The sequence below is a fragment of the Chenopodium quinoa genome, unplaced genomic scaffold, assembly GCF_001683475.1.
Source record: "Chenopodium quinoa cultivar QQ74 unplaced genomic scaffold, ASM168347v1, whole genome shotgun sequence".
NCBI lineage: Eukaryota > Viridiplantae > Streptophyta > Magnoliopsida > Caryophyllales > Amaranthaceae > Chenopodium > Chenopodium quinoa.
Window position 1 is genome coordinate 94,171 of NW_018743613.1, and position 13,019 is coordinate 107,189.

General features: G+C 35.8%; 2 protein-coding genes across 5 annotated transcripts; both read right to left on the reverse strand.

Moving 5' to 3' along the window:
* Positions 1-284: 284 nt before the first annotated feature.
* LOC110682893 (2-oxoisovalerate dehydrogenase subunit beta 1, mitochondrial-like) lies at positions 285-8,196 on the reverse strand. The gene is made up of 13 exons (XM_021859235.1): positions 7,827-8,196; positions 7,592-7,703; positions 7,467-7,502; positions 7,319-7,378; positions 7,189-7,246; positions 7,009-7,106; positions 5,922-6,011; positions 5,770-5,838; positions 5,602-5,688; positions 4,895-4,990; positions 4,735-4,812; positions 2,820-2,906; positions 285-583 (listed from the first exon to the last, which is right to left on the reverse strand). Exons 1-13 carry the CDS (start codon positions 8,093-8,095, stop codon positions 548-550), a joined length of 1,176 nt encoding a protein of 391 aa, XP_021714927.1. The 5' UTR covers positions 8,096-8,196; the 3' UTR covers positions 285-547.
* Positions 8,197-8,745: 549 nt separating this feature from the next.
* On the reverse strand, positions 8,746-12,736 carry LOC110682894. Of its 4 annotated transcripts, none has more exons than XM_021859239.1 (10): positions 12,584-12,736; positions 12,439-12,504; positions 12,262-12,338; positions 12,053-12,185; positions 11,863-11,936; positions 11,249-11,782; positions 10,017-10,607; positions 9,690-9,902; positions 9,473-9,619; positions 8,746-9,383 (listed from the first exon to the last, which is right to left on the reverse strand). In XM_021859239.1, the coding sequence occupies exons 2-10, from the start codon at positions 12,464-12,466 to the stop codon at positions 9,150-9,152; spliced, it is 2,031 nt and encodes a 676-aa protein (XP_021714931.1). In that variant the 5' UTR covers positions 12,467-12,504; positions 12,584-12,736; the 3' UTR covers positions 8,746-9,149. The 4 variants fall into 4 exon arrangements, with proteins under 4 accessions (XP_021714931.1, XP_021714929.1, XP_021714930.1 ...); XM_021859237.1 differs by having other exon boundaries at positions 12,262-12,341; XM_021859238.1 differs by having other exon boundaries at positions 12,439-12,734.
* Positions 12,737-13,019: the final 283 nt, after the last annotated feature.

The window sequence follows — 13,019 nt, forward strand, 5'->3', positions numbered from 1 at the left end:
TATTTCGTATTAAATAAGGTTGCCCATGATCAATGGAGATTTGATATTTAGTTGTGTCAACCTTTTGGCATATTGCTTGCAAGTTGCAGCCTAATTATATATATGCTTCTATAGTTCTAACATAAAGCTCTCTGATCGTAGTGGACTTACAAAAGGTAGTATACTTGTATCATTCAATAAATTGAGTGAGGGTAGTTTAGTAAATTTATTATTACATAACCATGGTTAGTGTATTTTAGGCTAATTTATCATACTTTATAAAATAAAGCTATACTAGGGAATAATTATAGAACTAATGCTATTTCAGAGAATTTAACAAAAAATTTGCTACCATAGAGAATTTACAAATCTTTATTGCTATCAATGAGAAAAACCCTTTTTTTTTTTTTATGAGATAGACGCCTATCATTCGATTAATCTTAGATGATAAAGTATTATAACAACATTTAAATATCTAAGAAATTAAAACTCCATGTGAAGCTTAATTGGTTACATGATGCTTCAAATTTGGATGAGACCTGCAGGATGACATAATTGACATCCCAAGTTAGTAATTCACTGTGGACTTGATTGCATCCAATATCTGCAACAGCCACATGACCAGCCAGGGTTAGCATTTCTTCAAATTTTCAGCACAAATAGATGGAAAAAGGAGGATTAAATAGCAAATGTAAATATCTGCATTTTTCTTATGTATTCTTGCCAATTCCCTCCCCTGCTTTTGAAGCAAGGAGACTACTAACAAATATTAATTGGAATCTAAATCATAAAAGTAGAATCTCAAGTTCTTAACTTATAGCCGTATAGTCCCTCCAACTTCTACAAGTGACCCAAGCAATTTTCATGAGATATTTCTTTAGTTTCATCCTCTTTAATGCATTCTCCACTTGTGTTCTTTAAATTCCTAAATTTTTTTTCAATTGACCTTGTGAACTCCAATATAGAAATCTAGTAAATTGCCGACTGAACTTCAATATAAACTACATTTCTATATTCTTTACTATTTCTATCTACTCTTTACCTTATTTCCCAAAGTCCTCCTATCTTCAAGTATTATTCTTACCTGATCTTTATCGTTAACTCTTCATTCAATCATGTCATGACTTTGTATGTCAGTATGTTTTGAATATTCTTTGGTACCCCACAGTAGCACTTCTTCATCTTAATTCGAGTAAAATATGGATCAATCTTTGGTGAGTCTTTTTTATTACTTTGCAAATAATTACTGGAACATTACTTCCTAACCTCCATCTGTCCTCCAATTAATTCTTTGCTCAGCTTTAGTCTGCATCTATCTTACATTTACTTTGATGCATAGACCTAAGACTGTGTTGTGCTTGTGTATTCACAGTCTCTTCTCTTACAGTTTGTACAGCAAATCATTGCAAAGAGGAAATCTATTTGACTTGCGTTTGCTCCACTTTGAAAAGTCACTAGATAGTTGACACAATTTTTTAGATGAGAAGGATAGATCAAACAAGTCTCTGCCTCATTCCTACTTTCACAACCAAATCTATGGATGAACACTCTCAGTTCAGAATCGTTTGACCTTAAATGCCTGTTCAGAATATCACTAACAGAGAAATTTTTTCTTTGTGAAAAACCTTGCACCATCCCACCTAACAACTCTCAAAATCATTGCATAACAAGTTTCTCTCGTCACACATAACTTTTGCTCTCAGAATTCTCTCACCCTTTATATGCATCTAAACTACAAATCTTGATGGATAATTTCGGTTCCTCTCTTTGAATTTCAAAACTCCCAAGATGCAATAGTTCTAGCTGTTCCTGTCCCCTTGATTTCTTGAAGACACGTGACTGTTAAGTTAGTTAACCTCTCTCTCTTTTTTTTTTTTTTTCTTTTTTTTTTATAAAAACATATTCAGCCTAATTTCTTACCAAAAACCTAACATTCCAAGAGACTATATGCAAAATCATCCCTTTGCCACCTTCTCCTAAATTCCAAGAAGCTATCTGCAATTTCATCTCCTTTGCCACCAGTCTCACCTAGTTTAGGCTGATTTGAGGCAACCCATTAGACATAAGATAGGAATTTATCACAACATGATATAGTCTCCTTAATAATGCATTTAAGTATGATGGAATCATGAAAAAAAAAGAGAGGGAAGAGAAGAAAAGGTGAAGTACAAAGTTTATAGCTTGGAGTTTGGACAATAATAAGGTTAGGATGGGAAGAGAATGAAACATGGATATCCATTTCTGTTCCTTTCCTTTCTTAACCAAATCTTCCTTGTCTATGGAAATATTAGAAAGGTAAAAGCATCCTTCCTTCCTTTCCTATTACACATGGATATCCATTTTCTTTTCCTTTCCTTTCTTAATCATATCTTCCTTGTCTATGGAAATATTAGAAAGGTAAAAGCATCCCTCCTTCCTTTCCTATTATATACATTTGGTGCTACCTATATAGAAAATATTGTTTCTTTATTCCTCTCCTCTCTTTGACTTTAGTAAAGAATACCCAAACGCAGCGTAAGCAGACTTGAGAAGAGTAAAAAAAACACACAGATACTGGGAGAACATGTGGAATCCATCTCCTTTTTTCAATAATTTCTTTTTCTATCTCATTTTCCTGTCAGCTCAATAGTCATGTCCCAATCATCCTATATTTTACCAGACTAGCAAAGAAAAACCATATTTTCATTAATAAGTTATGCCTTCTAAGTTTACATTAATTACAGAATTTAGAATCTTCTCTTAGATCCATAAGAAAAAAGAAAGAAGTCAGCTCATTTTGTAGATATACCAAGGTGAAAAAAATATTAATAGGAAAAACAAAAACTTAAACAAAAACTTGCCTTGTTCTTGGTAGGAAGGTAAAATGGTTCAAATACAAGTGGAAATGGTGTGTCAAAGCCACAAATCCGAGCAATAGGAGCTTCTAACTGCAAAATTTTCAGACTAGAGTTAGTAAGATTAAAAAAAAGTCTTACCTGTCAGGATATTACATCACTCCAGTTCTACTATCACACAATAACCCTGTGCCAATCTTAGCCTGTATAATTACTTAAACTAATTTTACAATAATAAAATTACCCAAATAATAACTATATATATTAAAAAAAAGGAAAATGATAAACATACCCCTTAGGGCTATGTATAAGAAGCTCAAAAAGGAAATATTGAGGAAAGATTAACATTAATTACACTGATCTGCGCGTGATTGTATCATGAATTCCAAAACTTAATTACATTTTGGGAAGTATATTAATGCTTATACATAGCCCTAAGGGTTATATATATCATTACCCTAAAAAAAAACCATTATGGACAAAAAAGTTCTTATATATATAAGAAGGGTCTTACAATGAGAACTAATCTGATGCGCTCAAATAAAATGATCTGATGACTCTCATTGCATGCTTCATTAATGGCAAAAATGTAAATACTTTCCCTTGCCCAATTTCTCATGTAACACTCTTTTCCCTACTACCCTTTCTATTTTCCCCATTCCTCTCCCTTTCTCCTCCCTGTTCATCTCTCTTCCCCCTTTTTTCTCTTTGAGTTCAGAAGATGCTCCAATGACGACTATCGTTGGTTTATGAAGAATAGCAAGAAAATAGGGGAATCAAGTAAAAGTGAACATTATATATGCTTAATTTTTAAAACTGAATCTGCATTATTCTTGTAAATTTGGTACACATTTTTACATTTTTTACTCCCTATATCCAATCGAATCACTTTTTTACTTGATAAAAAGTTCCCACTATTTCCTACCCCTAAGGACATTGAACTAATTTACATTAATTAAAGGAAATTATGTCAGAAACAACCTTTTAATATCACTTTTAAAAAAAAAAAAAATTGGTCACAAAACAACCTTTTATCAAAATTTGGTCAAGTACCTTTTGCCCAAGTTCTAGGCAAAGGACATCGACTTCATTTTTTACTTCCATTTCCATTTCTGACTAACTTACTATATTTTCTTTATTCTTTTGCATGATAGTGATCAAAAGAGAATAGAATAGTCATAAAGCTATTCACATATTAATTGATGACTTTTTTTTTGGTAATCAATCAATCAAAGCCTTAATCCCATAAGTGGGGTTTTTTTGGTAATAAGTTGTAAAAAACTTGTAGAGAAATTAGTTCTTTACTAAATGCTTTAAAATTTTGTTTTTTAATTTATACACCCTCCATTTTTAATAGTTCCAACCCACAATTTTTCACGGTATTTAAAGAAAAGTGGGGTTCACATAGTTTAATACACTTTAAAATGGGGTGAGAGGTTGTTAGGAGTATAATTTAGTGGGTCATGTGCTTTAAATAAGGGAAATAGTACAACTTTTCCCCAAAATAATTTTCCAATTACAGTGTGTTGCAAGTATTGTGACAATTCCCATTTTAGGGAAGTGTTGCAAGTATTAAAAAACGGAGGAAGTATTATATATTTTGACATTGTACGTATGTCCATTTCCCAAACAAAAATTACAGCGGTGTCCTTGTATCCAAAAAATTTTACCTAGCGGCATCTGACACTTGCATACATATTCATTTCCTACACTCTTCTCCACCAAACTGCCTTCTAACCCTCTCTATTGCTCTTCCCAGATTTGCCTCATGTAAAACAAAACATAGACTTTCTTTACACTTGAATAAGGCAACAGCTTCTAACTAACTAGATGATCAAAAGTAGGTCTTCCTAGTCTAATTTCAGACTTATTACTTATTGCTATGAAACCAAGAATTATGATAGAAAAGAAGATTAATTACCCTTAAGAAGCAACGCTCAACAACAGATGCAGCAATTTCAGCGCCAAAACCTCCTGTTACTGGAGCTTCATGACTAATCTGTAAATTTTACACCAATACGAAAATGAGATATTGACTAGTGTAACCAAAAAAATAATCAATAAGAAGAGAATTAACTCACAAGTAATCTCCCAGTCTTTCTGACAGAAGCTTCTACAGTGTCCTTATCCCAAGGTATCAGAGTTCTCAAGTCAATAAGCTCGCATGAAATTCCATCCTGCAACATGAGCATATGACATTAAGTAAAGAGGTGTCTCATTATTTGGCTACAACAATGCATCTCAGTTCAATTATCAGCACAATAGCATTTATCAGATGAGAAGTATACAAGACATTAAAGCTAGAAATTCCTCAGTCCCTGTCAACTGAGAGTAACTGATCCAAATCTCCATAGCATATGCTAGCCATAATTGGGTTCTTCAGACTTAGGAGGTAGTGCACAGGCAAAAAATCATCAATATATATATAATTTACAATTAATTTTTTCTGTTAGTTTTTCGAAATAGTAACTGAACTCCCACAATGTTTCCCAGCACAGTCATGCCTTCTTTAAGTAGAAGCATATCATGTCATGTAACAGCAGTTTCAGCCCAGGATATGGTGAAGAATACACAAAAGTTGTATTGAAAGGGCAACTAGGCACCAAATTTCCAACTATCTCAGCTATATATCCAATATGTAAATATTAAGTGATCAAATCATCTGCTAAAGAAAAAAATTCTCCCCTTGAAACATAAATGTAATAACTAGTTTTAGAGAAATAAAATAACCAAATGAATAAAAGGTAAAGAACAATAACACAATTCTGTTAACATGATAAGCATATACCTTTTCTGCCTCAATACAGGCTTCCTCCATGATAGCCAGTTGAGCTCCCCAACCCACAAGTGTAATGTCATTTCCTTCTCTCATAACCTATAAATCAGATTAAATAAATTTTTATTTTTTTGTCATCAACAAATTTCTGAGGCAAACAACAGAAGAGTAAAATCATACCTCAGCATGTGACAAAGGCAACATGTAATCACACTCAGGAACTTTCTCCACAGCAACACGGTAAAGAGACTGAAACTCCAATACAGCATGACTGTTAATTGATCTCTATCAGGTAAACTATGAAAGCTAATAATACAATGGACATGCCATGCCTTAGGTTCAAAGAAGACAACAGGGTTTGGATCACGTATGCATGACAGGAGCAACCCCTTGGCTTGCTGTGGGCTTCGAGGCACGACCACCTATTAGAGAAACTGTTGACTTCAGCATAATTTTATTGCACATATAACACATACAAAAATACATAAATGTATACATACACCAAACATGAGCAAAAAATTATCAAGACCCAATGGAAGTACAATACCTTATGAGTTAGGTTTGTAAGCACACAAAGGCACAGTGAAAGCCTCAAGGCACAGTTCATATAGGATATTTGGGTAACCATTAGTCAAATTACCCAAATGTTTCAACCAGCATCATCTATTTGCAATTAAAAGGCTCTTTTCAACTCACTTTTATACCGGTGAACTGAATTTATGCATGCTCAACCAATTTGAGCTTATCTGAGCTAAATTTTAGTTTCCTAAGTTTACACAGTACCCAACCTATGAGGTCCTTGTCCTTTGCATCGCATTTGCATCAGTTGATATATCAATAAGAAAAAGATTGTTACCCAACATTCCAACTAACTAGTCCCATATTACTATGTTGCTTCAGGAAAGCAGTCAACAAAGACTACAGATGAGGATTGTAATGTCTAAAATAACATATTCTATCAGCTCTAGTGTTGCTAACTGCTAAGTAACACGAGCTTGCCAAAAAAAAAAAATGGAAGCTTTTCACAACAAGTGTATTGATAAGTTATTCTATTTATTGTAGATTGGAAAATGGATACAGCAAGCTAAGGTTTAATTCAGCTTGCAAGCCACTTAAAATACACAAACAAAAGAGTGTTAACCATTCAAAAGTTTGAATTTGGATAATTGAGCTAATGACAACACATTAACTGAACAACCATTGCCTTCTATTTTTGGGCATCAAAACTTAATTAAATAAAAAATCATACGTCAAAGATTAAGAAGTAGCATTCGATAAGAGTCAATGGAAAAGTGATTCATGAAAAAAGCAGATATATAAGAGGGGGTAAAAGAGATGTAGATGGACAACTAGATATGAATGATCAACCAAGTGTTCCCTGGAGAATGGGCAGGAAAAAGACAGATACAAAGGACGCACTTTGATACCAGGAACATGGCAAAAGAAAGCTTCGGGAGATTGTGAGTGATAGTGCCCACCATGGCCAACAGCCCCATATGGAGCTCTTATTGTTAGACCTGGAACATAACATGTAAGGCAAATTCAAGGATCTATAGATAGATATTTGAGTGAGCAAAAGCATAAAGAGAAAAGCATTACCTCCACAGTTAAATTGATTCCCACTTCGATACCTGAACTTGGCAGCTTCATTCACAATCTACAAAGCATAGAGTTAGTTTGGAGACTTTGAATTCCAATCATATTAATTCATCATGGAATAGATGCATGCCTGATCAAAAGCTGGATAAATATAATCTGCAAACTGAATTTCCGCAATAGCTCGATTACCCTTGAATAAGACAGAGAGTAAAGGAGAAATATATGAGATATTGTCTGAGAGAAATAAACTTTATTAAAGAAGATACAGTGACAGTCACCATTGCAGCAAGACCAATGCCAAATCCAACAATGCCCTGATGATGAAAGGATGTCAGTAACCAAAAAAAGAAAAAAAAAATAAAGGCAAAAGTTGAGAATGGTCGAAAGAGCAAAACCCCTGTACCTGTTCACAAAGAGGGGTATTGAAAACCCTGTTTTTGCCAAATTGGTCGGCCAATCCAATTGTGCAACGAAAAACCCCGCCAAAACTGACGTCTTCCCCGAAAACGTAAGCACTGATGAACAAGAGCAAAGAGCAGTTGATTGTAACGAGAAATTGAATCCATAAGTGGGGAGAAATTGAAAGATATGTTTAATATGAAGAGACAGTAGGGTTCCGCAATTGCAGAGAGACGAACCGAGGATCGGAGTCTAAGGCGATATGAAGAGCCTGATTGATGGCTGAGAACAGATTCATTGACTTCTGGTTTCCGTTTCGGCAGATATCATCATCCAATTTGATTGGGGGTGGTGGTGATGCTGCTGCTGCAGCACCTGCTGATGATGGTGCCGCTGCTCCTGCTCCAGCTCCTGCTCCTGCTCCTGCTGAATACGCAGCCAATCCTCTCTTTGTTCCCAATCCAATGCCTCGGGCTACAACGTTTATCGTCGCTTTAGAAATTGCCATCCTTCAACACCTCTCTCCGTCTCTTCCTTAGAGATGGTAATTCAGGTATTCTCTCTTTTGCCTAACTAATCAAATCAAATCATTTTCCCACCCACCTTCTTCCCACACGTGTTTTATACTTTCTAATCTTTATCCAGATCTTTTAAATTATTTAATTGCACCCAAAGTGTTAAATATGCCAATTTCATACGAAGTATAATTCTATATTATTATTTCCTTTTTATTTTATTTTTTGCAACCCGAATAAATACGAGTAACAAATCTTTAAACCATTAAACTTGCATCCGTGAGATAAGCATGCCAAATACTCCATCTCATTTATATTATTACTCCATATCCATATCACCGACAAAGGAGTATCTAAAAGCGTGCCAAATACTGAATTATTTATTAATTTTAATTTTTTAATCTTTTCTTTTATAGAATTACATCAATCAAGTGGATTGAAATTACGTATTAAAATCAAGAACAGATATATTGACATTGACTTTATTTACATACGGAGTATAAAATAATGGATTGAGATAAAATGCCTCTAATTTTTAGATTTGAACAAGTTTTGGTGTATCTGTATTAGTAATGGATAAATATGACTAGGTATCCATCGTATGATATCCGAGATTGCCCCACTAAATCTTAAGATTTGGGACGACAGAAGTGCTTGAATATATAAAAGTAAGATTGAAAGGGTCACCAACAGAGTTGCTATAACGAGCAAAATTGAATACTTTGTATATAAGTTATATTTTGAGTAAAAAAGAAACGGAATGGTAAAGAGAAACTCTTGAATCCTCTGTTATGAAGCCTATATATAAGGAGACCTAACTCTAGCAGCTGAAAACCCATCTCAAAATCAAGAGCAATATCATGCTCCCAGGAAGTAATCTAGCCCATTCTTGATAATTCTGCTCATGGACTGTCTCAATATTTCACTGTGATTATTAACATCCTTGGTTGAAGGATTGCGCATTAGAAATGCACTTCAGTGTAGTTATCTATTCCAAGACAGCAAACCAAACAGAAAATCAGGCTTCAAAATTGCAGCTAGCAAAAGCTAGCAACCCTTGGCGACTCCATCCACCGCACCATTTTCAGACACCCCTAACTTGGAAATCTTCGCACATTCCAAACTTTTTGCAAGACCAGCGTCAGAGAACTTGGCCTCACCACTAGGGTGAACAGACAAGGATACCTTGCTCAGATCTAAGGCAACCTCTACTGACTTGCTCAGTTGTTCTCCATTGATTCCGTCTTTATTCTTATCCCCCGTATTCTTCCCTTCCCATACCTGTATTACGAAGGCAGCACACCTTAAATATACACTTTTAAAATAAACTGCATGGTTAACTTAAAAACGAGCTAGTGAAATTGTCAAACCTGCTTATGAAACTGCTGCTGCTTAGCCTTCTTCTCTTGGATAGTCTTCTGACGCACCTCATAGAAGCCAAAGTCATCCAAAATGCAAGTTTTGCTGGTGTGCTCCTTAAATATTTTAAGCATTTGAAGACCTTGCTCCAACTTGATCTACACCAACCAAAAATAAAAAATAAATAAATAATCTGTATGCACTTATGAACTAGAGTATCAGATATACCTCTTGAGTATCTCGACTGTTAGTCACGGGTTTGTTCTCATTGTTTTCAAGAATAATGTTCTTCAACAAGCTGTTAGGCACATCCTTCACCATGTGCCACTTCACTGGGAAATTACCATTCCACTTGTCTTGCTGCCAATACTCAACATTCTTTTGAAAATCAACTGGCCCCACCATTTCTGCTAGGCCAACAAACTGCCCGCTAGTATTAACCTAAACATTGATTTTCAGAAGCATAAGTACATTCGGATTTTCCTGGGAACAGAGTAAACTGCTACAGATTAAAAGTGAATTAACATCAGGCCATAACGGAGAGTCCAAACTCACCGAAAAAAAAAGAAACACCGGATAGCCACTAGACTTCTGCTGAGCTTCCTTGTATGCTAAGTCGAGCTTCTTGTTGCCATTTGGGGTGCTGGACCATACACTGTACTTGATACTCTTGTGCACATCATCCTCGCTGTAAGACTTGATGACAAAGAATTTAGCTTCTGTATAACCTTCATTGAAATCAGGACGATTATATTGTTCTCTATCAGGAATCATATTCAAATTTGCCTTCTCATCCTGACTTCCGCTAGACACATTGCTCTGCCCTCTAACAGCCAACGCAACAGGAGCAGAGCTCCTTATGCTCTTAGACCCCTTAGCTCTGGGGCCCCTGTTGAGCTCATTTAAACCATCCATGTTCTCATTGCCATAACCCAAGTAGCCATTGCCTCTTCCCTTGTTCTTGAACTTGCTATCAACGGCAAACCATGCACGACCATTGATACGCGCATCATACCCATCATTTCCGAAGCCCAGACCTGCTCTTGCACCATTAGTATATTGACCGTATAATTTGTTTGGATACATCCTGTTGATATACCCATGAGTTGCCCCCATGCTAGTCATTGGCCTTGGTTGATGAAAAGTCTACAAATTTTAAGAAACTCATTAAGTTGTATTCAGATGAACCTTGAGGCAAAAAACTGATTATAGAGAAATAACCAATACTTCCATATTCATAGTAAGCCACAACCAGAAGACATGAGGGAAAGTTGAGCATACATTAATTCAATCACTTCATATAGAATCAATTATAATGTGACATTTAGGATGATGACATAACCATCAACCAATACGTCAAAGATTATCTCCATCCGAAAAATTGGCCATATATACTAATTTGGGACATGCAAAATAGGTAATCAGGTTTCCTGAAATTGTAAAAGATGATAATTACGATAATTTTTTTTATAAAATACAGTATTACTGCATTAGAGAGAAAGTGAGATTATTTCCTCCGTTTTTAAAAAGTTTTTATTTTGTTTAAAAAATTTTCGTGAGGCAATCACCATCCAAATAGGAAGAACTTTTAGAGACGAAAGGATTGGTATGCAGAGTCTTAATTCAGAAATACCAAGTTGAAACCTTAGATTGACATTAAAACCTTTGTTTAAAATAATGCACTGATATAGGAATTCAAGTGCCTGTAAATGGCAATCTAAAGTTGGAAAAGGAAGTTGAATTGGTTTCAGCAACAAACACAAGAAAGCAAGGAAGGCATAATGTACCATGACACTAGCATGAGGACACAAATTCTGAGTTGTAGAAGACGGAGGAGGTCCGTTGGCATGTGACACCGATGAAGGAAATGAATTGTTAGTAAGAGGCCTTAGGTGACCATCAGCAAAAACAGGGCCATCTAACCAAGGAAGTGGAGACCTTACTCCATCAAATGCAAATCTTGGATCTTGATAACCAGAAGCAGGAAGAGCAGCAGGTTTCCCATAAGGTGGCATGGTGTATGTAGAGTTGTGATATGCAGGCCTGATATTGGGTCCCTTGGCATTGGCATTTGAAACAGCGTCAGAAGGGTCAACGGAGAGAGGAGTCTGTACAGCGGGGGCAGAGGACACCTCAGGTGGTGGTGGGTTAGTATAAGTTCCAGGAGGAAAATAAGGGGCAGAATATTGATATTGTTGATGTCCAAATAGGTGGGTATCATGTGGCATGGGTGGAACAGGCGAAGTTGCGGGAGAATAGGGAGCATAAGGAGCATAACCAAAGCCATGATACATAAGGGAAGCATTGTCAGCGTAGAGTGCCTGGAAAAAAAGCAAGTGAGTCAATAGAAGGCTAAGGCTGTTACAAAGCTACGGAGTTGGAAATCAAAGAGTTAACTCACTGGAGACATCTCAACTCCATCTTGGTTCATATATCTAGAGTAATCATCCCAGTCATTACAGCTCCCGTCATAGCCTGAAAGCCAAAGGCAAATTGTTATAACACAATTCAATGAAATACCCAATTCAGAGATAGAACACAATTCAAAGATATAAGCAATTCAATTCAAAAATTCATCAAAAAGTAGTTACCGCCATAGTAGTAAGGATAAGTGTTGGGAAGATAACACAGGGAAGGATCCATGAAATCAGGCAGCACTGGAGTCACACATCTGTCGTTGGACCCACCGTTTCCGTTTGGAGTATCCATTTGAGAGGTAGGAGGCTGAATTGAATTGTAATATTCAATAAACTATTCGCATTTAGATAATTGAAATGAAATGAATTGAATTGAAAGGAACCTTTTTGGCGGCCTCGTCCAAATTGGATTGAGGCTGCCCCTGGGAATCCAAAGACAAGTTCTGCAGCAATCCTGCGGCTTCTAAATAAGAGTAAAGGAAATCAACAGTTACAAATTACAGTGAATGAATTCAAAAAATACCAGACAGATCTGAAATAATAAGTAGAAGAAAGGATACGATCAGCGGAAGGTGCAACAGCTGCCATGGCCAGATCTCGGAAACGCTTAAACCCTAAAATAAAATCTGAAAAAAAGGGGTTTATGAGTTTGGCAAGGAAGAGAGATAGAAGAGAGTGAGAAGGAAAAGGGGTAATGGGACTCACTCTCAGCCGCCCGGAAAACAACAATTACTCCTTCCGGCTAAATCTCAACGGCCAGACGAGATACAGATAGAAAGAGCGGCTAAACCCAGGAAAGGGTTTTCTTCTTCAAATTGCTGTGATTCAAATAGCTCCACGGGGGTTACGTGCCCCCACCAAATCAACCAATTACTTGTATTATTCTTCCATTTCAAATTAGATCCCACTTCTTTTTATTTTATTTTATTTTAATGAGATGTTTTGATTTATGATACTATTTACAAACTTTATTTGTAAAGAGTGAGGATAACTCAAATGGTTAGACCTTCTCTTTCAATTTTATGAGATCCTAGGGTTTAATCAATTTGGAAACCTAGGGTTAATTCAATTTGGTTTTTTCATATAAAATCAAATCTAAAAATTATATATGTTAAGCATCATTAAAAACATCATAATTCCT